Source organism: Panthera pardus, unplaced genomic scaffold (genome assembly GCF_024362965.1).
Source record: "Panthera pardus isolate Hobbes unplaced genomic scaffold, ASM2436296v1 HiC_scaffold_2, whole genome shotgun sequence".
NCBI lineage: Eukaryota > Metazoa > Chordata > Mammalia > Carnivora > Felidae > Panthera > Panthera pardus.
In genome coordinates, this window is record NW_026526765.1 from 7,148,918 (window position 1) to 7,170,751 (window position 21,834).

General features: G+C 46.5%; 1 protein-coding gene across 10 annotated transcripts in view; it reads right to left on the reverse strand.

Annotated features, from left to right (window-relative positions):
• SEMA5A (semaphorin 5A) overlaps positions 1-21,834 on the reverse strand; it is a 477,458-nt gene that overhangs the window by 142,919 nt on the left and 312,705 nt on the right. For all 10 annotated transcript variants that reach the window (XM_053906877.1, XM_019450800.2, XM_019450802.2 and 7 more), the window contains 2 exons: positions 8,039-8,324; positions 4,846-4,981 (listed from right to left, as the gene is read on the reverse strand). In XM_053906877.1, coding sequence (XP_053762852.1) covers positions 4,846-4,981; positions 8,039-8,324 — 422 coding nt within the window. The remainder of the gene's footprint in view (positions 1-4,845; positions 4,982-8,038; positions 8,325-21,834) is intronic.

Below are 21,834 nucleotides of genomic sequence, written 5' to 3' on the forward strand. Positions count from 1 at the left end.
GCTGGGTAGTAGGACCACTGACCTCCCCTTATCATTTTTTTTTTTTACCCTGGACCCCATATCTTAAGTCATCAACCTGAACTGCCATTGTGATATCGTGACTCGTAAGAAATACATATTTGGTTTTTGTCCTCTTTCTAACACACAGCTTCTAAAACCATGGGAATTTTTTAAGTGTCAAGAGCAGTAAAGATGCCTTTTGTCATGTTAATGAGGCACCTCTGGGCCAGTTGGCTAGAGACCCAATCACATAATTAGAAGATAGGGAACTTTCAGCCCACCCCTGACCTCCAGGGAGGGGAGAGGGGATGGAGACGGAGTTCAATCACCAATAACCAATGATTCAATCAATCTTGCCTATGTAACGAAGCCTCCATAAAACCCCAAAAGGGACAGGGTTCAGATGGTTTCTGGGTTGGTGAACATGTGGAGATTTAGGGCTCAGAGAGGGCACGGAGTAGCTCTGTGCCTTTCCCCAGACCTTGCCTGGTGTATCGCCTCCAGAGTTAGGTCATTTCATAACAAACCAGTAATCTAGTCGATAAAATGTTTCTCTGAGTTCTGTTGAGCCCCACTAGCAAAGTAATTGAGCCCAGGGCAGCGATCATTGGAACTTTCCATTGGTAACCAGAGGTTCCGAAGCACAGGTGAGGAACTGGACTTCAGATCAGAACCTGAAGTGGCAAGAGGTGGGGCAGAAGGCTTGTAGAGCTGACCCTTGCACTTGTGAGATCCGATGCTCTCTCCTGGTAAATAGTGTCCGAATTGAGTCGAATGGTAGGACACCCAGACGGTGCTGGGAAATTACTTCACAGTACGGGAAAAACTACCACACATCGGAACTGGGTAACAACATCGTTGGCCAGGAACTAATTTTGAACTCTGCTCTACGACGTCTTGGTTTATTTTTCCAGCCTATAATAAATATCTCACCCAAGGATTCTTTCTCATATTTTGAAAGCTATTTAGATTTACAGTATATATTTATTGGGTCGTAAGTAACCCATCTAGCTCTCTAATGCGCTGCAAATTCTCTAGCTGTGCCTCACACACTGGGTTCCCGCAGGTGTCTCTGTGACACCTTGGGGACTCCGTGCAAGAGGGTAACAAGACAAATGTCACGGTCCTCAAGTGGGTTACAAACCACAATGGTTGTCTTGCTAACACTTCTGAAAGTAATAAAGACAGTCATTCGACTCATTTTTTTAATGCTATAATACTCGCATTTTTGTTTGTTGCAGAGACAATAGATCCCATCCTCTTTCCAGTTTGCTGGAGTTTTGCACAGCTCCACAACCACCCGGCCTCGTGCTCAGAGTGCCCGATCTGATTGGCTCTCTTCTTCCCATCTTACTGCAAACGTGCGCTGTGTATCACAGGGTCCCGAGGACCTGGTCAACCCCTTCATTTGGCCCAAGAATGACCTCCTCATCTGTCTGACCACTTAAGGGTCTGTTTTCCATTTTAGCTCCATCATTTCTGATTGGTGGTTGTCAAAAACGCACAGAAAATTGCGGAGTCTGTTCACTGGGTCTGGATGGTGTTTCCTGTTACCGACCAATGCTGTTTTCCTAGTGAAGTTCAGGGCCAAGATGACTTGGACCACAGGCTCTAACGGGGTAGGCTTCCGTAGAACTACTTACGGTGGTTTCTAGATTGCAACTATAAAAACGCTATCTTTTGCTGTTTTGTTATTGTTCTCAATTGAGGTTTCTGTATTACATCTTGCAAAATGATGCACTGTCCTTCCCGACCCATTCTTCTTCCTGAACCTGAATCACATTTCTGTTCCTCCAACTAACTTGCTACTTCTTATTATAAATGCTGCATAAAATTCCAAATGTCACTAGGCAAACAAGAATGGAAAAAATTGAACCACTTCTCACTGTTGGTTACTGCAAACATAACGACTAGTGGAAGGATCCTTAATTCAAAATGTATTCCCACCCTGTGCCAGCTACATGGTCTCATGAATATCAGTAAGGATGCCAATGCTATCATGGTTATCAAATACGATAAACCAAAAGAAAACCATTGGTACATTTTTGTGCCAGAAAATATACAAGGAATTGTCATCATCTAAAATTTGAGTTCCCCTGGGGCGCCTGGGTGGCTCAGTCGGTTGAGCGTCTGACTTCGGCTCAGGTCACGATCTCGCGGTTGACGAGTTCGAGCCCCGCGTCGGGCTCTGTGATGACAGCTCGGAGCCTGGAGCCTGTTTCGGATTCTGTGTCTCCCTCTCTCTCTCTGACCCTCCCCCGTTCATGCTCTGTCTCTCTCTCTCTGTCTCAAAAATAAACATTAAAAAAAATTTAAATTTTAGTTCCCTGTAAATCTTAAATTCTACCCTAACAAGTTAAGCCCAGCTAAGCAAGCTTCCTGCCTGAAATGTATGTCACATTTGTGCAAGCTTCATCTGTTATGTGGCATGAACCTACTCCCATCTCATAAACGTGAGTAAGCCTCACCGTGTGACACTGGCATTATAAAACCAGAGGCCCGTGGCCTTAGGAAATGAGAGATTTTGCTGTGTGCTACAAATATGTTCAGACAAAAGGGCTAAAAGTTACCCACTGCCTGGAGGTGGTAAGGCATCAGGGGTTTATTAAGTCACGGTTCATTATGAAGACTTTTGCAATAGAAACATCAAGGCATTAAGAGTACACTGTAAATAAAGGGAGCATCTTCGTGAATTGTTTTTCACCTTCAGGACTTTACAAAGCACCTTCTTAAGAGGAATGATCTATTCCACCTTCAGGACTTTACGGAGGGCCTTCTTAAACAGTTACGCTGTACCCCATCATCTGAGGACAGGGAGAAATTCAGATGGAGACTCAACAAAGGGGCAAAGCATCAGTGTTCAGTTGATAATGACATAAACCGTCTATGCCATGAGGAGCCGTGGTCACTTCAGGTTTGGTTCCCACTAAGCTGTTAGCCGCTTCACCTGTGATATGAATCTCTTTGTACTGAACCGGTACTGAATTTTCTGAGTAGCGGGGCTAGGGTGATACATATAAATTGGTCACTCGGTTTCCTGACTTCTAAAGCGTGGATGACGAGGCCTACCTTACAGAGCTGGGGAGAGGAGACAGCAGGGCAGGTATATAAAGCATTGACACAATGTGGGACCCCAGAAGGCACCCAGTGAATGGTCCCTAAGAGTCACCTTCTCCAACTACATTCTACAGTCAGCAAGGCACATTAATCAATATTACCAAAGTTTATTCCTAAAATATTCCTGTGCCTTCGTATCCCACTTTCCTCATCTTATTGATGAGAATGAGAGACAGAAGATGCTAACAGAATGCCCCAGTAAAGCATCAAAATGGGAAAGAGGTTGTAAAAACCACCCATCTGTCCCCAATCCCATGCTCTTAAATTACCAAAAATTTAATTAAAAAAAATTCTTTCAAAACAGTTACAATTGAACGGCCCCTGCCAAAGTCCAAGGAAAGTATAAAATAATTGAACCCTTTCTATACTCCTAGTTTTCTCAAAAGCCAAAAGTTTTAGGTGGTGGGATGATCAACCAGAACGTGGACGCCTGGGTACAGAACCCAGTTCTAACTCGGATTAGTTACGGTAACTAATGGTCTTTTAGCCAGAAGAGGGTGGGGCTTTGCATCTGAGGACTGGCGTTGAGATCTCAGCTCAGCGACTGATCAGCCAGTGTCCTTGGCCTGACTGAATCTCTGCACGGAGGCTCGGCACCCCTCTCTGTCTGTGGGAGAATTTGTCACTGATCCCAACACCGTTGCCAGCGGGCAACATGACGAGCACAGAGTCTTGAACGCGGCGGTACTAAAAATTACACGCACGATGACGACAATGATCATATGAGCATCCGTGTCAGAAGGGGGGCCCTCGAGGGAAGCCTGCTGCTGCGGTCTGAATGTTTGTGTCTCCCCCAATTGCATATGTTGAACCCCCAACCCTCAAGGTGGCTGTCTTTGGAGATAGGGCCTGGAAGGGAGTAATTAAGGTTCAGTGGGTTCACAAGGGTGGGGCCTTGATCCCACAGGATTAGGGTCTCCCCCCAGTCACTGTAGAAAGGCTACGTGAGGACACAGTCAGACGGTGGCCATTTTTAAGAGAGGAAGCGATTCACCAGAAACTGAATCAGCCAGAACCTTGATCTTGGACTTCCAGCCTCCAGAACTGTGACGAAACATACGTCTGTCATTCACGCCGCCCAGTCTGTGGTATTTTGTGATGGCCGCGTGAGCAGACTAATACACCTGCTGATGGACCAGACATGAGGAAATCACATTTCTTTTGGTCCCAGCTTCTTCTGAACATCGGAAGATGAGAGAAAATGACGTAGAGCCCCTTATAGCTCAAACATCCTGCAATTTTGTGATTCGTGAGCTAATGGCCACCACCTGCTCTGCTTCCCCCCAGCTGCATCATCACGTCCCACTCACCCCGACAGGAAATCTCCCCACGTTCACCAATTAGTGCTCTAATTCTGTTTGTGCGTCTCCACTGCTCTGTGCCCTGGGCTCCATTCACTACGGCGTCATTCATTAGGGATCAGAGCTTCTGGGGACACAGGGTCTGCCATCATTAGCACTAATTGAAGCTTGGCTTCCCAGCCTGCTGCTTTATTCTGGCCTTTTTCAGCTCAGCCTCGGCGTCCCAGCTGACAAAAGGCCCCTTTTCGGCCCGGGGCACCTCAGCTGACAAAAGGCCTCGGCCATATTCCGTGAGCCAGGCTGAGCGTGGGCACGTCCGTGAGGGTCAGGGGAGACCCCAGCTGCGTTGTGCACGTACCCAGCTTTACACTGTCCCAGGCTGTCTACACAAGAGGAATGAGTGCCTTCCCCACCCCCCTGAAATTACCTGGAAGTTGGGGTTGGGGTTGGGATACGGCAGCCAGGCGGAGCGCGAGTTCTCCTGGTACTTGAAGGGCCCGTTGAAGGCCTGGGAGATGGCACTCAGGTTGAAGACACACACGGCCGAGGCAGCGATGCTGTTCCTGGGGGGAGGGGGAGGGGGAGGGAAGAGAGAGGAAGGGGGGCAGGTCAGAGTCCTGCGGGGACCCCTAGCGCAGGCACCTTCCGGAGAACCTCAGGATCACAGTGTCCTAGGTCCCCCCCCACACAGGGATGAAGCCGAAGCAGTGACTGATGTCACTCTGTGGTCTCCTTGTGGGAGAACAAACACTTGGGTGCAGAAACAAGACTATTTAGCGGTTATGACACTTCTAATCCTGCCGGATGGGATTAATTCACTCAGCCGCAACAAGAGGACAGAGGGTTGTAAAGAGCCGTATGTCAGGCCTTTTAAAAACAGGAGGAAAAAGACGTTCTCCTCCGGGGGCTGGAGCCACTCAACGGTCCGGGTGGCTCTTGTCCCAACTGTTCATCTGGTTCTTTCAGACGGCGGCGGGCAAACTGTGGCTGCTGCTTCTTTTTGTTAGATCCCCAGAGAGCGGTGTCTGTTTGCAAGCCTTTCAAAAATAATCAACCAAAAGCATTTTGCAAAAAGTCCCTGTCAGAGACCCTTCATTTATGTACATTTTTTTTAATTCGAAAAGCATTTTAAGTCCGAAGGGTCAGAGAGAAAAATTTGACATGGCACTGACATAGGAAATCTCGAAACCTTAAATCAGAGTTCAGGCTCTGCCGAGACAGCTGTAAATGAGAGGCTCTCAGGAGTCCGGCGCCCTTTTGCTAACTGTGGAAACAGCAAAATATGGTCTGGTTAAAGAAATCTGCTTTTTTCGAGCACAGCTCGGGTTTTTGCTGTCTGTGAGCCACCATTTTTAGACACCCGGGAACACGATGGTAAAACCTTCAGCGACTCCACGCGGTAGTAAGTAGGCCATTTCCTGCAGCCCAGCTCATGGCCAGGGGGTGAGAAGACCACCCAGTCCTAGGGCAGAATGAGCGAGGGGAGTGACCTTCATCCCCACTCCCCAGTGCTAAGAGACCTTGATGAATATACAGAGGCAAAGCAAACGATGAGCAGCAACACCAGAGAGCTGAGCCACAGCGTGATGTACTCATCCACTGCTGGCTGCCCCCCATCATCATTTTCTTTCGGTTTGGAGCAAGTCTTGTCAAGAATGTGGTCATCTGTCCAGAAGGTAAGATCAAGGCTGAGACATGAGAACGAAGAGAGGCGGGGCGTATGGTGGAACTAGAAATGGATGGATCCGAAAGTTCTTCCCAAGACCTGGTGAGAGTAAGTGTTTGAGACAGAAAGGAAAGATCTAGCGATTCTACCTCTAATATAGATAGATAAATGATAGATAGATAGATAGACACATAGATGATAGATAGATAGATAGATAGATAGATAGATAGATAGAAGATGATAGATAGATAGATAGATAGATAGATAGATAGATAGATAGATAGTAGATGATAGATGATAGATAGATAGATAGATAGATAGATAGATAGATAGATAGATATAGATAGATGCTATATACTGGGTGATGTCCAATATGATGGACACTTGCAACACTAAACAAATCGTCTGGAATAGTCTGAAACTTATTTTTGCGAGTGTCTAAATTGACCATTGAACAGTCCAGACGCAGTATTTCCATAACTTTTTAAATTGTCTTTGCCCAGAGCCAGGGGAATGAACAGCTAAGTAAGCCCAGCTCCCATTGTGTGTAAAATTGATGTCAAGTCAGCAACTGAACATTCATCTTGTGCAGCCGACGCGATTTCTTAAACCGGGTTTTGGAAAGCAAATCAGCTTCAGAAACTATAAATTGATTTTTTAAAAGAAACGTATCAAGGAGGGAAAATAAGCTCTGGGGTTGAAAACCAGATTTACAATGAAGGTGGTCATGGTGGGGTGGGGGTGGGTGGGGTGCCATCCATTTCAGCCTTCTTCTAACTTCATGGCAGAAAGAAGACTCTTCACGGAGTAAATGTTATTATCGAGTGACTGTTAACACTTAAGCCCAGCAGGGGAGAGGACAGAGGGATAGAGTAACATGGAAGAAAGGAGCAGATCAAGGGGTTCTACACCAATTCCTGGGTAGGCATCCTCGATTCTCCCAGGACCCCGGGGTTTCCCTGGGATGCAGGACTCATCTAGATGCTGAAGCTGGGACGATCCCAGACAAGCTGGAATGGCTGGTCATCCCACACTCTTTATCAGCACTTTCAAACTGCCTTGATTCCATTTTTTCTGCATTAAGTTGCCAGAATGGAGACTCAAAGATAGTCCAAAGCAGAGTCCACACTGCGGACCACCGTTACCACTGAAAGGGGGCCCAGGGTCTGAGTATGAAAAGGGGATCTGTCACCCCCGGGGGCGGGATGTGATCCTGTTGAATCTTTCACCGCACACCAGCAAAGAATGGGAAATAGATGTGGGTCACGCTACAACTCCACCAGAGTAAGAGTGAACGAAAGATCAGGAAACTTCACATGCTTTCCCTTATCCAAAATTTATCAGTTCTGGAGCTAGGAGTATCACCTCCCACAAGGAAAACAAAAAGATGTTATCGTTTTTTTCAAGGATATTTTTAAAGTACAGTCATCATTTTAGAAAAGCCTGCCCAGGTTAGCCGTCTCCTAGAACAACGGTTGAAAATGCAGCTACGGGAAAGTGACAATGTGCGTTTCACTTACGACCGGAGGTGTGGGCACGAAATATACTACTCAAAGATCAGACTCAGAAAACACTGCCTTCATTGTGCCCAAGTGCGTAACTGCATGTGGAAAAAAAATGCGTCTAATATGTACCAGCATTTCAGACAGTGCCCAGAACACATCGGTGAATCAGGAAGGAGAAAATTACAGTCGGGTAACTTGATGCTACAATTACCTAAGGACAGACTGAAACTTTTTTTGCTTCACTTTATTTCCCGAATACCAAGTCTCAGAAATCACACTGTATTTGCATAATATTTAATTCATACTCAAACATTTATTTGGCCGTTGGCCCAGTAAAATAAGAAAGATTTCCTTTAAAGCAACTTTCCAACTTCTCAAAGGTCAAAGAACAGCAGACGCATGCACAATGGACAGAGGAGCAGGGAAAGAATTTTCTTCCAGTTACTTACACGTTGGTCGTAAAGATGCCATAGATCAGATCCAGCTCGGGCAGGAAGAAAGTGCTCTGCAGTTCGTTGTAGTAAAAGGGGACCTCCCCGGGCCGGGAGCAGTTCAGGCGAGCCTTCATGAACGTGGTCCAGGTGTCCTCCAGTAGGAACCGCCCCCCGATGTCATTCTTGCAGACCCGGGCAGCTCTGGAGAACACGGTTTTCCCACAGTCGTGCTCCACGGCATTTTCTCGGAAAAAGAAGTAGGTGAAATTTCCGATGTCATAAGATGACACGAAGTTTGGTTCTGGAGACAAGAGGGAAGAAGAAAAGTGTGAACATTCATATGGTATCTCTGTATGTCTTACCTCCTCAGTGTTTTTTCCAAGGACACGTGCTTTTGTGCAGACAATGCCTGGCTCCTAAGGGACGAACGAGAGCCCCATGAGCAGCTCGGTGACCTGTGCTAAGGACAGAACACTGTACGCAAGTCCTAAATGACAAGGAATCGCCCGCACGATTCCACACATAAGCATCCTGAGTTAACACAGCACCCAGTCACAGGACACTAATGCCATCAAAACTGGGCAGCAACTTTTGCAACAGACTTTTAAAGCAACATATACTAGTTTATTTGTATATCCTGACATGCTCTTCAGAAAGAGTGGGACGGGGTGCCTGGGTGGCTCTGTAGGTTGAGCGTCTGTCTGACTTTGGCTCAGGTTATGATCTCACAGTTCCTGGGTTTGAGTCCTATGTCGGGCTCTGCGTTGACAACCTCAAAGGTCAAAGAACAGTAGACTCAGAGCCTGGAGCCTGCTTTGGACTCTGTGTCTCCCTCTGTCTCTCTGCCCCTCCCCTGCTTGTGCGCTTTCTCTCTTTCTCTCAAAAATAAATAAATAAATGTACAAAAAAAGAAAGAGTGGGAGAAAATGAGATGAAAAATATGCAATGCGATTCAGAACATAGGAGCACCATGGTACCCTGTTTGTGTACAAGACAACAAAATTCTTTGATCTTACTTGTACACGGGAGTATGACCGACATAATTTATGTGCTTTTTTAGTGAGAACTTTAAGATGGTTTTCATTTGTGAAAACTGAAATAAAAACTGAAACTATCAGCTTAGTGTCCTGAATTAGCTTTAGCAATTCCAGTTACTATGGTGACCATGTAACTGTGAGAATCGACTCTGATTTTCTCATTTCTGGGTTGCTGGAGAATCCATATAGAAGAGCAGAGTGTGTTGAGATGGGGTCACTGCCTTCCAGCTTCCTGGTCTCATAATTAGCTTAAAAATAGGGATTCAGAAAGGACAAAATTATGGCAGAACCTTTACTCAATCGCCAAGCTCATGAAGAGTTTAAGAATCCTATAGTTTGTCAACTGAATTTCATATTTACCATTCATAGTGTTATGTTCATAGCTTCTTGTTTGAGCCCATTGATGATAGAAATGATACCCTTTCAGACACGGACACACCTTAACATTTATCTTTATACAAATTCTAATAATCAAGTTTGATTCTTACTCTTTTTTTTTTCAATATATGAAATTTATTGTCAAATTGGTTCCCATACAACACCCAGGGCTCATCCCAAAAGGTGTCCTCCTCGGTTCTTACTCTTTCCTCTATTGCTAGGAGCTTACTATTCAATCAGCCAGTGTCTCAATTTTATAGGGCCATTAAGATAATATGGCGATAAACCTTTGTGTTCAGAATAAATGGAAAGATACACACAACAACTGTATCCACAGGGACATATTTCAGGGACAATTAGTTTGGGGAGGGGGCAATTCAACTGGCCTTGGACTTTGCCAGATCCAATTAGATTGTTCCAGCAGACATGTTACTGGCACGACGACTAAAGTATGTTTGGCCACAAGACAACCCATTACTAGTAACGGTAAGACACACAGCAGGCCCACCTCCAATGTGAAATGAGGATACTGATTGAGAGGTGGCATTGACAACACTATCATCCTGTCCAGAAAGCTGTCACCAGTTTTCAAGTAACACATATATTGGATATCACCCCCGAATGTCTCACTTTAATTCAACTTTCCATTGTAGAGCTGTAACAATATTCTTTAAGTTGTGTAAGTTGTACATGCAACGTGTCCTCCTCCCCAGTCCATGATATTGTTAAGTCATTTAAGCACATGAAGTAACAGAGAACTCAAAAAGAACTGATTTTCATTTATAAACTGCCAAACATGCTATTATGTTACAGCTGCTTTAACCTGAAATGGATAGAAAGAAAACTGGACTGCATTACAATGTGGGAGATGGAACTCAGTTATATTGTCTGTACGGTATGCTTTAATACCGGAGAGAGATGCTCACAAAGCAGGAGGATACACATCTCTGACCGGTGTTCTGGGAACACACAGCAAAATATTGGGGAGCTTTTTGAATCTGTGTTCACCGAGCCTCCAAAAGAGAATTACTCATTGAAGGAGACCCCAAAAGCAAAGATATGGAACAAGTGCCAAACCGTATTTGGTTTCTGAAGAAAACATTCACCTATATGTTTAATTCGAAAGGGAAGACTAAATCGTTTCAGAACGCGCCCCGCACCCAGGCACTCCAACCAGGTGGTACAGTTTGATCGTTGTACTAAAAACAAACATAAAAAAACAACATCGTCCCGATCATCATCATCAACAACAAGGACCACAAAGCTTATCTAAAATGGAGAAAACAGGGGCGCCTCGGTGGCTCAGTCAGTTAAGCGTCTGACTCTTGGTTTCGGCTCAGGTCATGATCTCACGGCTCATGAGTTCAAGCCCTGCCTCGGGCTTTGCGCTGACGGTACGGAGCCTGCTTGGGATTCTCTCTCTCCCTCTCTCTCTGCCTCTTCCCTGCTCGTGCTTCCCCTCTCTCTCTCTCTCTCTCTTTCTCAAAATCAATAAATAAATAAACTTCAAAGATAAATAAAATGGAGAAAACAAAGAAAGAAGGTGGAGGACTGGATGTGTCCAGTCTAGGGCCACAGTTACTAACACAGGTGGATGAGGTTGGGCAAAGTCCACAGGATTTATGAGAACACCCTCACAGAGACCTACTCCTGCTACTGGGGAAAACAGAATGGAAACCAGAGTAAATGTCCCTAGGAAGACTTGAGCAAGAAAATGAGAAGAGACAAAGGTAAAAGTGATCTTTCATGGTTTCCTCCAGTCAAGGTTGAGTCTGTTAATTTTAAAAACAGCTACAGAATGCTAAGGCTCCCGTGCCAGGCTCTATGCTCGGTTCTTCACACTCCTCTGCTCATTCAACTCACAAAAACCATAGAGGTAGGTGCTGTGTTATTACTCATTGGTAATCTGTCCAAGCTCACACAACTAGCGATGGGCATGGGGTGGGGGGTTATGTCCTGGATCTGGACAGTCTGACCACAGAGCGTAGGCACTTACCATTATACTACACTGAAACAAACAAACAAACAAAAACAATGGGCTACGAGGGAATAATTGACTCTGCGTGAACCGTATTCAAGAATAAAAGTTAGCGTTCTGGAAAATGCTTTAGAAACCAAAGCAGGGAGCAGGTTTTCTCAGAAAGACAAATGCCCAGATGAAACTTACCCTGCAGCTATCAGGGACATCAGGAATGACACAGGGAAGGAAAAGCAGGAGGAAGGAGCCAACAATCCAAGGGCTTGTTAAGCAAGAATCCTGCTGGGAAGCGTTTGTCCGGCTCCAGAGAAGCTATTTCAGATGGCGCCACCACCGCCCCAGAGAGCCCGCGAGTGCCTGTTGGGGCATCGAGGCCACGTTCATAGTCTGCCCCACGGGACCACCTCACTCAGATTTCTGATCGAAGGGGAAGACTAGGTAACACCATGCAGACTGGCCCACAGCCTCCTCTTTCCACAGAGAACCTCCACCATCTCTCCAAACCACCCTGAAACAATTCTGCAATAGGATGACAGAGCGCACTTTAGACAGAAACGCTCGAACGCGTTATTTCCCGCCGAGAAACTGGGGAAGAGCTTGTGTTCAATGTGTAGCAGACGCTGTTCTCTAACCCAGCACAGGCTGCGGGTCAATTTAGTCAGGGAGCTAAGCCACCCTCGGAGACGCATCCTGCCGTCCTGCAGTGGTCCTTCAGGACGGGGATGGGTCCCTGACTGTGTGAACTGCCGTCAGATCAGGAAGCCCCGTCTCCTGGAAAGCAGAGCCCTTTGAAACTCGGCCAGCATCCTGCTCCTTCTCCAAAGACAGTACAAAAGCAGGAATCGTTGTTAGACAGACAGCCACATCTCTCTCCCATTTGCAGATATCAATCTGGAGGCAGGGGATGTTTGAATCTCACCAGGCGCTGCAACAAGATGCACATTGTTTCCCTCCCATTATTTAAGTTCTGTCTCTTGTTAAAATGCAATTCACCACAAACCAGTGATCTGTCGCTCCTGAGTGAACTGAACAAGTCATAAATCAGGCTCTGCCTTCCTGTCTACAATGAGTGTGAGTGCGTGAAAGAGAGATCTGAGCGGTCCTTTATTCTTTACTGTCATTAGAGCTCTACACGAATAGTAGGTGTGCTGCTAATTCAGAAAAAAACCGACATGAGTATATGTCAGCTTACCATAAATCTATGCATGGAGAAGCTGGTTTTTTTCTCATGCTCAGAAAACATAGTGAGTTACGGATTACAGAGCACGTTACAAAATCTGTCACGTCGCAAGAGGAGATATGGATCGTGATAGCAGGACGTTTATTTTCTACATTTACTTATTAGTGGCCATGCAGATACGGGTAAGAGAAGAGATTCATAATAGAATAAACATGAGTAATGAGAAGAACAAAAGCTTCAACATTTTCGAGACGATCTGGACCATGTAAAATCAGATGCTGAACGTCAATATGGATCCTTCCCTTCTATATTCTTTCTATTGCAACACCTACTGCATCAGGCTGGAGGTGCCTCATGTTCAGGAGTGACCAGATCATTAGCAGTTTCTTCATACAGAAATATTTCTTGGGGCACCTGGGTGGCTCATTCAGTTAAGCGTCCGACTTCGGCTCAGGTCAAGATCTTGTGTTTCGTGAGTTCAAGCCCCGTGTCAAGCTCTGTGCCGACAGCTGAGCCTGGAACCTGCTTCAGATTCTGTGTCTCCTTCTCTCTCTGCCTCTCCCCCCACTCATGCCCTATCTCTGTCTCTCAAAAAAAAAGAAAAAAAGAAAAGAAATATTTGTCCACATTGACGAGAATGGATGTGGAAGACAGGAATTCTGATTTTCCAACTCTACAAAAATGTTACTAGAATCACAATCTATCATAAATCCTTTCTCAATCAAAGGCCATCTTGCAATACACTTGCCCAAGGCAGACTAGAAAATGCCTGGGCATGGGGCCCATGTGGGTAGTGGCTCTACCCATCCCAGATTGAAACCCTGGGCTGGATCAAAGACATCTGGAATGCTCTTTCATCCTAGATGACAATTCAGGGCCCAAAAGACCTACTTCGCCATAAGGATTAAAGAGACTGGTATGTGGTAAGATCCCAATAAACGATGCCTACATCATTTCATCATTTACTTTTGATGTCCCTCTTAATAACTTATATTTAGTAGAACCTCACATAATGATAATGAATTATCAAATATGCAAATGCTAAGCTTACAGGTGATCAAAATGTAGGAAACGTAAAGCCATGTCGAGTTTTTAAAATAGCAAGCTATTCCACAAAAAGAAAAGGAGTTAGTGGAAACAATCTTTAGACGTGACATAGTGAGCCAGATATTTTTAATTCCCTGATTTTGGGGGGGTCAGTCACGACCCAAACCATTCTCATATATATATTCCTAAATTCCATACACTCTCTTACTAGGCACCTCTCCCTTTGTTACAGCTACATGAAAATGTGCTTCAGGGTGTTCCAGAGTAAACTAATTTCATCTAGGTATTTAGTAAGCATGGATAACTATTTAATTTTAATAACTAAAATTAAATTAAATTAAGCACAGTGTGGTTTAAAAGCCACTGAGGTGCTAAAGCTTTCCCTAAGATTTCCAGTAAAAGACAGACAGATGGGCAGATAATACATGTCTGTCTGTGTATGTATGTGTGTATGTGTATCATGTACATGTATATACATATAGTATTGAGGCATATGTATATATGGCTCAACACTTCCACCTACTGGCTGTGTGAACTTAGCCAAGTTCTTTAACAGCACCCTGTTCCCTCCCTTTTAGAAAGGTGGTTAACGATGCCCAATATGTATCACTGGGGGAACCAAAGGCAATGCACATCCACTGCTTAGCGCCTAATGGCTAATCATCAAAATACAGATCACCATTTGCATCTGTAAATAAAAAATATAATAAATATATATGTACATACAAAATACATAAATTAATATTAACACACATATTGGTAAACATATCGCCAGTATTTATTGAACAAGCTCAATCACAAGCTTTGCATTCTGTATATCAAATCAGGGTCTTTGTTCCCACCAGCAGATTTGGCACGAAACGCCGAGGTGCTATAGACAGAGCCTTGAATGCCAGCACTCCTCCATCACCAGGCACGTACCACCTACTGGGGGGACCGTGCCGGGCACTGGGTGCGAAGACGTGGTAAAGTGACAGATACAGCCCATGCCCTGGAGGACAGAGTGAAGAAACAAACAACACAGACCGACAAGTCATCACAAGGACGACAAGAACAATGGGGGTGAATTCAAGGGTCAGAAAGGAGAGGACCAGGGAAAAGGCAGAAGTCAGGCTGGGAGGGGACACCAGGCCAAGAGCTGGAGAGACAGCCACTGAGAGAAGACCCTCAGAGCGGCCAGGAACGGGATGGACCAGTGTTGGGATGAAGGAATCAGGAGACAGGAGAAGGGCCAGGACAGCAACCCCGCCAACCCAAACCCAGTTTGCATTTCAACTGCCACTGGAGAGGCACCGAGGGGTTTGAAAGAGAAGTTCATGACCCACTTTCCCGTGTGTGTCCCGTGGTGGCAGCGGGTCCTTGGTGGTCACTGGGAGCAAAGTGAGCCCCGGATCCCCAGCTCCTTCAGTCACTGAGCACCTGGCAGGAGGAAAAGCATTGCCTAAAACTAGAAACGTGGTTCCAGCAAACCTGATTCCTTCTTTCTTCCAGGGGAATATGACCTGCTGCAAATGTGTTATTTCTGTGGGTTTGTGGAGTCACACGAGAGCAGCTAATAGCACGGGGACCTGGGCCGTCTGTCCCCAAAGATCTGCTCCCTCCCCGTGAGCACGCACCCCACCAGCCCAGGACTCTGGAGGAACTCTCCCCGGACAGCTGCACCCAGGATGCTCTTGGAACCCTCCCCGGACAGCTGCACCCAGGACTCTCCCGGAACTCTCCCTGGACATCTGCAGGGGCTTCCTTAACTGGCTCTGGTCTCCATGCTCTCGCTCCAAGGGACACAGACACCCTTGAGTGTTCTTTGCTCCGTTCCAAGCACCGAGCCCCCGCAGCCCTTCTCCTCGAAGCATCTGCCACATCACACGCTCCTAGGCTTGATTCGTTCAGACTGACTGTGCGAATATGGATTTCTGAACACTTTCCAAGCAGCAAGTTTCAATCTACCATGTTCATTTTCTCCTGATTATAGTCAAAGCGGCGGTTCGCTTCCCTTAGGAATGGATCCTTTCACCTGAAGAATCGGGAATGAAAACTTCGGAATTTTTAAAAACTGGAATATTAACTTGAATTTAAAGATCTTTGGGGCTCCTGGGTGGCTCAGTCGGTTAAGTGCCCGACTTCGGCTCAGGTCAAGATCTCACGGTTCGTGAGTTCGAGCCCCGCGTCGGGCTCTGTGCGGACAGCTGGGAGCCTGGAGCCTGCTTCGGATTCTGTGTCTCCCTCTGTCTCTGCCCTTCCCCCATTCACACTGTCTCGCTCTCTCTGCCCCTCCCCAGCTCTCTCTCTCTCTCTCTCTCAAAAATAAACATTAAATAAAAAACAAAGATCTTAGAAATATTTTAATGCTTAATTGTAATGCTTAATAAAATAGTTTTAAAGAGAAAAACCGGTGAGAGCTCCCCGGAGGAAGACACCGGGCTGTAAGAGCGTGCAGTGAGAACGCGTATACTTGAATGACGGCGTGGTCTTTGTCTCCTGAGCTGACACGGGCCAGGGCAGGGCAGAAACCCAGAGCACAGAGTCAACCATCCAATACGTAGCAGTGGATTATAAAAAGGTGAGAAGCCACTGAGTGCATACAAAGAGTTTAACAGAACAATATGGAGGCAGATTTGCCGAAATACACAGACCTGGGGATCTTATAAACAGGATGACAATATGACTTATGAGCCAAACGGGAGCACTTTTGAGAGGGACAGGGAGTGATGTTATAATCACGCCAGGAGTGATCCACGACTGTTGCAAGGAAACTGCTCGTGATCTGTAGACAATACAGTGAACCACCTTCCCGCCTGGTTACGTAAGCACTAGCATTTTCTGTACAATACATTGTATTCTCTGTAATGGGACGGAATTGCTCTGTGTGGATTTGTGTTTCGTTTAATGCAGGTCTCCATATGACTTAGCGTATACAGTTGGTGCCTTTGGCCAAAACGTACCTTGGCAGGGGAGAGAAGGGTTCGTTCATCCATTCTCTTCTGAAATGTGTACATTGGAAAGTCCAAATGACTGACTGACAAATACAGAGCTGTCCCCACAAGATGGAAGGGATCCAGTGTTCCCCTACTTTCTGGCATTCAGCGCAGAGACCCATCAGAGCACGACACTGCTTTCAAAGAGCCGCAGAAGAACAGATTCCTTCATGTCACTTAAACTTTTGTGCCCATAAAAGACTGTCTGAAAATACGTCACAGACTCTTCTGCTTGAGTTTAATAATCCCCATTCACCTCATCTCCTTTCTTAAGTTTTTAGCAATCAGGAACCCCTCCCAACCTTCCTTGGGTCCTCCTATCCCTCTTGTGTGCATAAAAATGTGGACATCAGGAGAGACGCGGAGGCAGGTTTTGACGTTGGTGTTTCCTAGGGTGTAGACTAAATGTGGAGGGCAGAGGATGCCAGCTCTGGTGCGGGTCTGTTTTCAAATCCTGGCTCGTGGACACATCAACAGCGTGGCTCTGGTTCGGGGGGCTGGTCCCTCTGACCCCCACTTGTTCCTCTGTAAAATACCAACAACGTCGTCTCCCTTCTACCTGACAAGTTACAGCCGCCGTAACCCCGTGAAGATAATCAACCCTTTGTGTTCACCACACTATTTCCAATATACCCGCACCCCACACGAGATGGACAATCGACCTGACGTCTCACCAGTTAGAAAAGGTGGCTCATCGCGCTGGGTCACATGTCACCTCACAGCTTGCGTGCTCTAATTGCACTGGCTCACACGTCACCCTACTGCCCGTGTGCTCTAAGCCCACTACTCATCGTCCTCTAGCAGCTGCAACGTCACACGTTAGGTGACAGGCTTTAGCCAGATGCTTGCATAATATGAGGGTAGACTCTTGACTATACAATCGTGATTTCTGTTCTGGCTTTACTAAGCTTCTTTTCCTTGATAAAGACTTTACTGGGGCACCCGGGGGGCTCAGTTGGTTAAGCGTCCAACTTGGGCTCGGGTCATGATCTCACGGTTCGTGAGTTCGAGCCCCGCGTCGGGGTCTGTGCTGACAGCTCGGAGCCTGGAGCCTGCCTCTGATTCTGTGTCTCCTTCTCTCTGCCCCTCCCCCGCTCGCGCTCTGTCTCCGTCTCTCAAAGATGAATAAACATTAAAAAAATAATTTAAAAAAAGACTTTACTTTTCCTACACAACTGTATTTCATCCCTAGGCTCCACTTGTCTTTTTTGGGCTTGTTCTGTGAACGCTGCTTCCATTTATGAATTTCCTGCTCAAGCAAATGTCGTCCATCCAGGGAGCCCCTAGAGCAGATGATTCACACCCTCAGGGACTCTGCTGTGGAGACGCTGCCAAAAGCAAACTCACTGTCCCCAGGACGAGCCCAAAAGAGTCACTCTGACCTGGCCATGCCTGGCTCTCGGAGACGCGGCATCTGGTCCCAGAATAAAGTGCTGAGGTCCTCTACAGGCACCTGTCTTCACGGTTAGGAGAAACAATTTCTCCTTGAGTTCGGCACAGAGGGGATTTTTCTCCCTCCAAGTAGATTATCCTTAATCATTAGGAGGTTAATCATTGTATTTTAAGGACCTCAAACAGTCTATTTAATGGGTGGAGAACATCATTAAAGGACAGTATTTCAAACCAGGAAAAGTTAAAGCTGTTACAAAAAGTGTTTTGTTGGCTAGAAACATAAAAGCTCCTATGAAATGACATTGTTAAGATGGGAAGTCCTGTGAGGTCAGGCCCGTCTGCTTCCACATGAGGTCATGGTTGGAATCCACAGAAACAGAAGGAGCTGCGGATCTCATCCGGGCAACCCCACAGACAGGCAAGCACCTCCCCCCAGAGAAGGACAACGCGAGGGTCACCGAGTGCTAATAAGATATGTCCCCGTAGGTGTCCATGCTGAGTTATTGAGGCTTATTTATTTGTTTGTTTGCTTTTGTGAGAGAGCGGGGGGGAGGGGCAGAGAGAGAGGGAGAGAGAGAAAATTCCAAGCAGGGTCCCCACTGTTCGTGCGGAGCCCAACTTGGGGCTTGATCCCAATACCCTGTGATCATGACTTGAGACGAACTCAAGAGTCTGATGTTCAGCCTACTGAGTCACCCAGGTGCTCCAAGGCTCATTTATGAATTAGTTTTTCCAAGTTCTTACCAAGGTTTTTTTTTTTTCTGTATGAAAGCATATAGTTCCCTTGGAACCCACAAACTCAATTTGCATGCTATTAATTTCAAAATTTCATTTTCCCCCTTTTCATACGTTTACTGTTTCCCCAATTTCATTGCCAATTTCTTAAAGGCAAGTTTTACAGCTTCTCTATTTTAGTCATTGACCATTAAACATTTACCATCCTTCCTTACAGTAATCATTTAATAAGCGTTATTAACGATTAGTATTTTAATGCATCGAAGCTATTAAGGTCTTTTTCTAAACACATAAATTTGTTCTAAGAGAGATTTGGGCACGAGGGGATAAATCTGATGTTGAAACTTACATTCATTACCACACACATAACTCAATGCTTCAAATTCCTCCAGAACACCATCCAATCGATCGCATTGCCTCTGACAACTGACTGAATAAATAATGGTTGAAAATGAGTGTCTAAATGAGAGACAAAGGAAGAGGTTTTTTCAAATGTTTGGGACTGAATCAGTTTCAAACATACAAATCTATTTTTTTTTTTTAAATTCTGGGTTACAAGTCGTACGGCATGTTCCCATGGGGTAACAACATCATTCCTATTTCTACTATTTTGAAACGCGCTTCTCTCCCAATCATTCAACAAATACTAACAGGGCATCAACTGTGTTTCCAGCACAAAGTGAGATACCCAGGGCACAAAGATGGCACACATATCATTCCTGCGCTTGAGCAATTCAGAAACTTGGGGGTGAGGGGTGGACGCAGAAGCCAACGACTCATCCAGTAATTCATTCATTTAAAAGATATTTATGGGTGTCAGGGCACCCAGGTGGCTCAGTCAGTTGAGGCTCTTGATTTTGGCTCAGGTCACGATCTCACAGTCGTGGGTCGTGAGATCAAGCCCGCATCAGGCTCTGTGCTGAAGCCTGCTTAAGATTCTCTTTCCCCCTCTGCCCCTTCCTTGCTCTCTCGCTCTCAAATAAGAAAAAAAATTTACGGTGTTTACTATGTGCCAAGCACTGTTGAAAGCATGCAGGACACATCAGTGAACAAAACACATCAGCCCAGCCATTGGGGAACCTCCATTCTAGGGGAGGAAGGAGACAAGCACTAAACGGCATAAGAGTTAAGGATAAAAGCTGAGCATGATAAGGGGGACAAAGCGGGCAAGATGCGAGAGACCATCACTTCAAATAAAGTGATCGGGGGACGTCCCATAGAGAACCCCATCTGAGCAAAGACTGGAAGGAGCTAAGCCAGTTGGCCAGCTGGATCTTGGGGGGTAAAGAGCTTTCTAGATAGAACAGGAGCCAGCAAACTAGTCTTCCGGCCAATCCTACCCACTAACTATAAATAAAGTATTATGAGCACGCAGCCACCTGTGATCAGGTAAGCACTGGCAATGGCTGCGATGAGGACAGAACTGAAAAGCTCCAATGGGGACAAAGTTGACTGCAAAGCTTGAGATGCTTATTCTCTGGCTCTTCGCGGATCTCTGGGAAAGAGCAGAGAGCCAGCGGCACGTTGCAACATTTAAGAGGCCAAAACAGAGGGAGCAAGGGGTGGGAAGGAGTGAGGACACAGGAAACAGGAGGCCACGGGTCGGGCTTCGGCCTTCTCTGCAGGTGGAATGGGACCCTGTGGGTTTCCGGCAAGAGAATGTCCGAGAGCTTCAACACAGTCCTGCGTAATGCCAAGAAGGGATGGGAGGTCCAACCGAAACTCTAACTAGAGCTAAGAGGGGCCAGGATCTGGGAGGAGGCAAGGGAAGTGAGGAATGCATGGGTAGCGTGTGCAAAGGAACGTGGTGAGGAAGGCACGCCCTTCACACTTGCCCCTCAAGGACACCAACCGTGCACATGGAGGCAGTAGGAGGAGTCGGGGCAGAAAGAGCAGGTGCAGCCGGACCGCACAGGCTGCGAAAGAGAGAAGAGGCAAACCGGGTGAAAGTGTCCGTAGCCAGCCAGCTCCCCTGCTCCACGCCAGCCCTTGCTGAGAGAACGTCTCACCAGCCGGGACTTGTTGCAGAGGTGCAGGGGTACAGCTAAGACACCCCTTCATTGGGGTACACTCACAGTGTTGGGGGTGTAATAAGAAACTGTATCTGGAACTCTGGTATTTGATCCAAGGGGCTTAACTTGCTCAAGGAAAATTGCTGCAACTGTGGCAGGTGCTTGTGCTAGGTCCCTGGGGACATTCGAGGCTTGGTGGGTCCTTACTCAGGGCTCCTTGTATCCTGGCAGGAAGTGAGCCTGGACAGCCCAATGTCACCATCTGGCTGAAGATAAACCCTGAAGCACAGAGGTTCCTGAGGGGCCGGGTGGCCAAACGTCCCTGGCCTGTTGCGCTCTGTCTACATGTCGTGAAATCCTAAAGAACATCCTTCGTGCCCGTGTGCTTAGACCGGAGCGTCAGTGCACTTGTTTCTGTTAAGGCTTCGCTACAGTCCTTAGAGGGAATAGTTCCGACTCAGGATAAGCGAGATCCAATCCATTTCAGTATGCTGCCTAGGAGGGGGCACTCCTGCCCCAGAGATCATGGGATGGAGGAGAGAGGCACCGTGGACAGAGAAGGTGTAAGTGGACGCAAGGAAGAAACAGATGACAAACAGCTGTGCCTTCGGTAAAGCGAAGACAGCACTGTGTGCTTAGTCAAGGAGACTAAGGAGTGGGCAGAGGATGTACCCACCCCTAGCACAGACGGAGAGGTAGGACTCCCATCAGAAATAAGGTGCAGGAGCTTAAGATGTCAACATTCGAGCATTTCCTGATCAGGGCACCGTTAGAGCTTGAATAGGATCCGCCCTTCCCCCCAAAAAAGAAATGTTGGAAGTCTTCACCTTCAGTACCTGTAAATGCGATCTTACTTGGAAACGGGGTCATGATAGATAGGATTAGTTGAGATGAGGTCACACTGGAGTATGGGGGGCCCCCTAATCCAGTACGCCCGGTTCTTACATGAAGGTGGCCAAGTGAAGACGCAAAGATACACAGAGACAAGACCATGTGAACACAGAGGCAAAGACTGGAGTGATGTGATCCTAAGCCAGGGGATACCTGGGGCCACCAGAGCTGGAAGAGGCAAGGAAG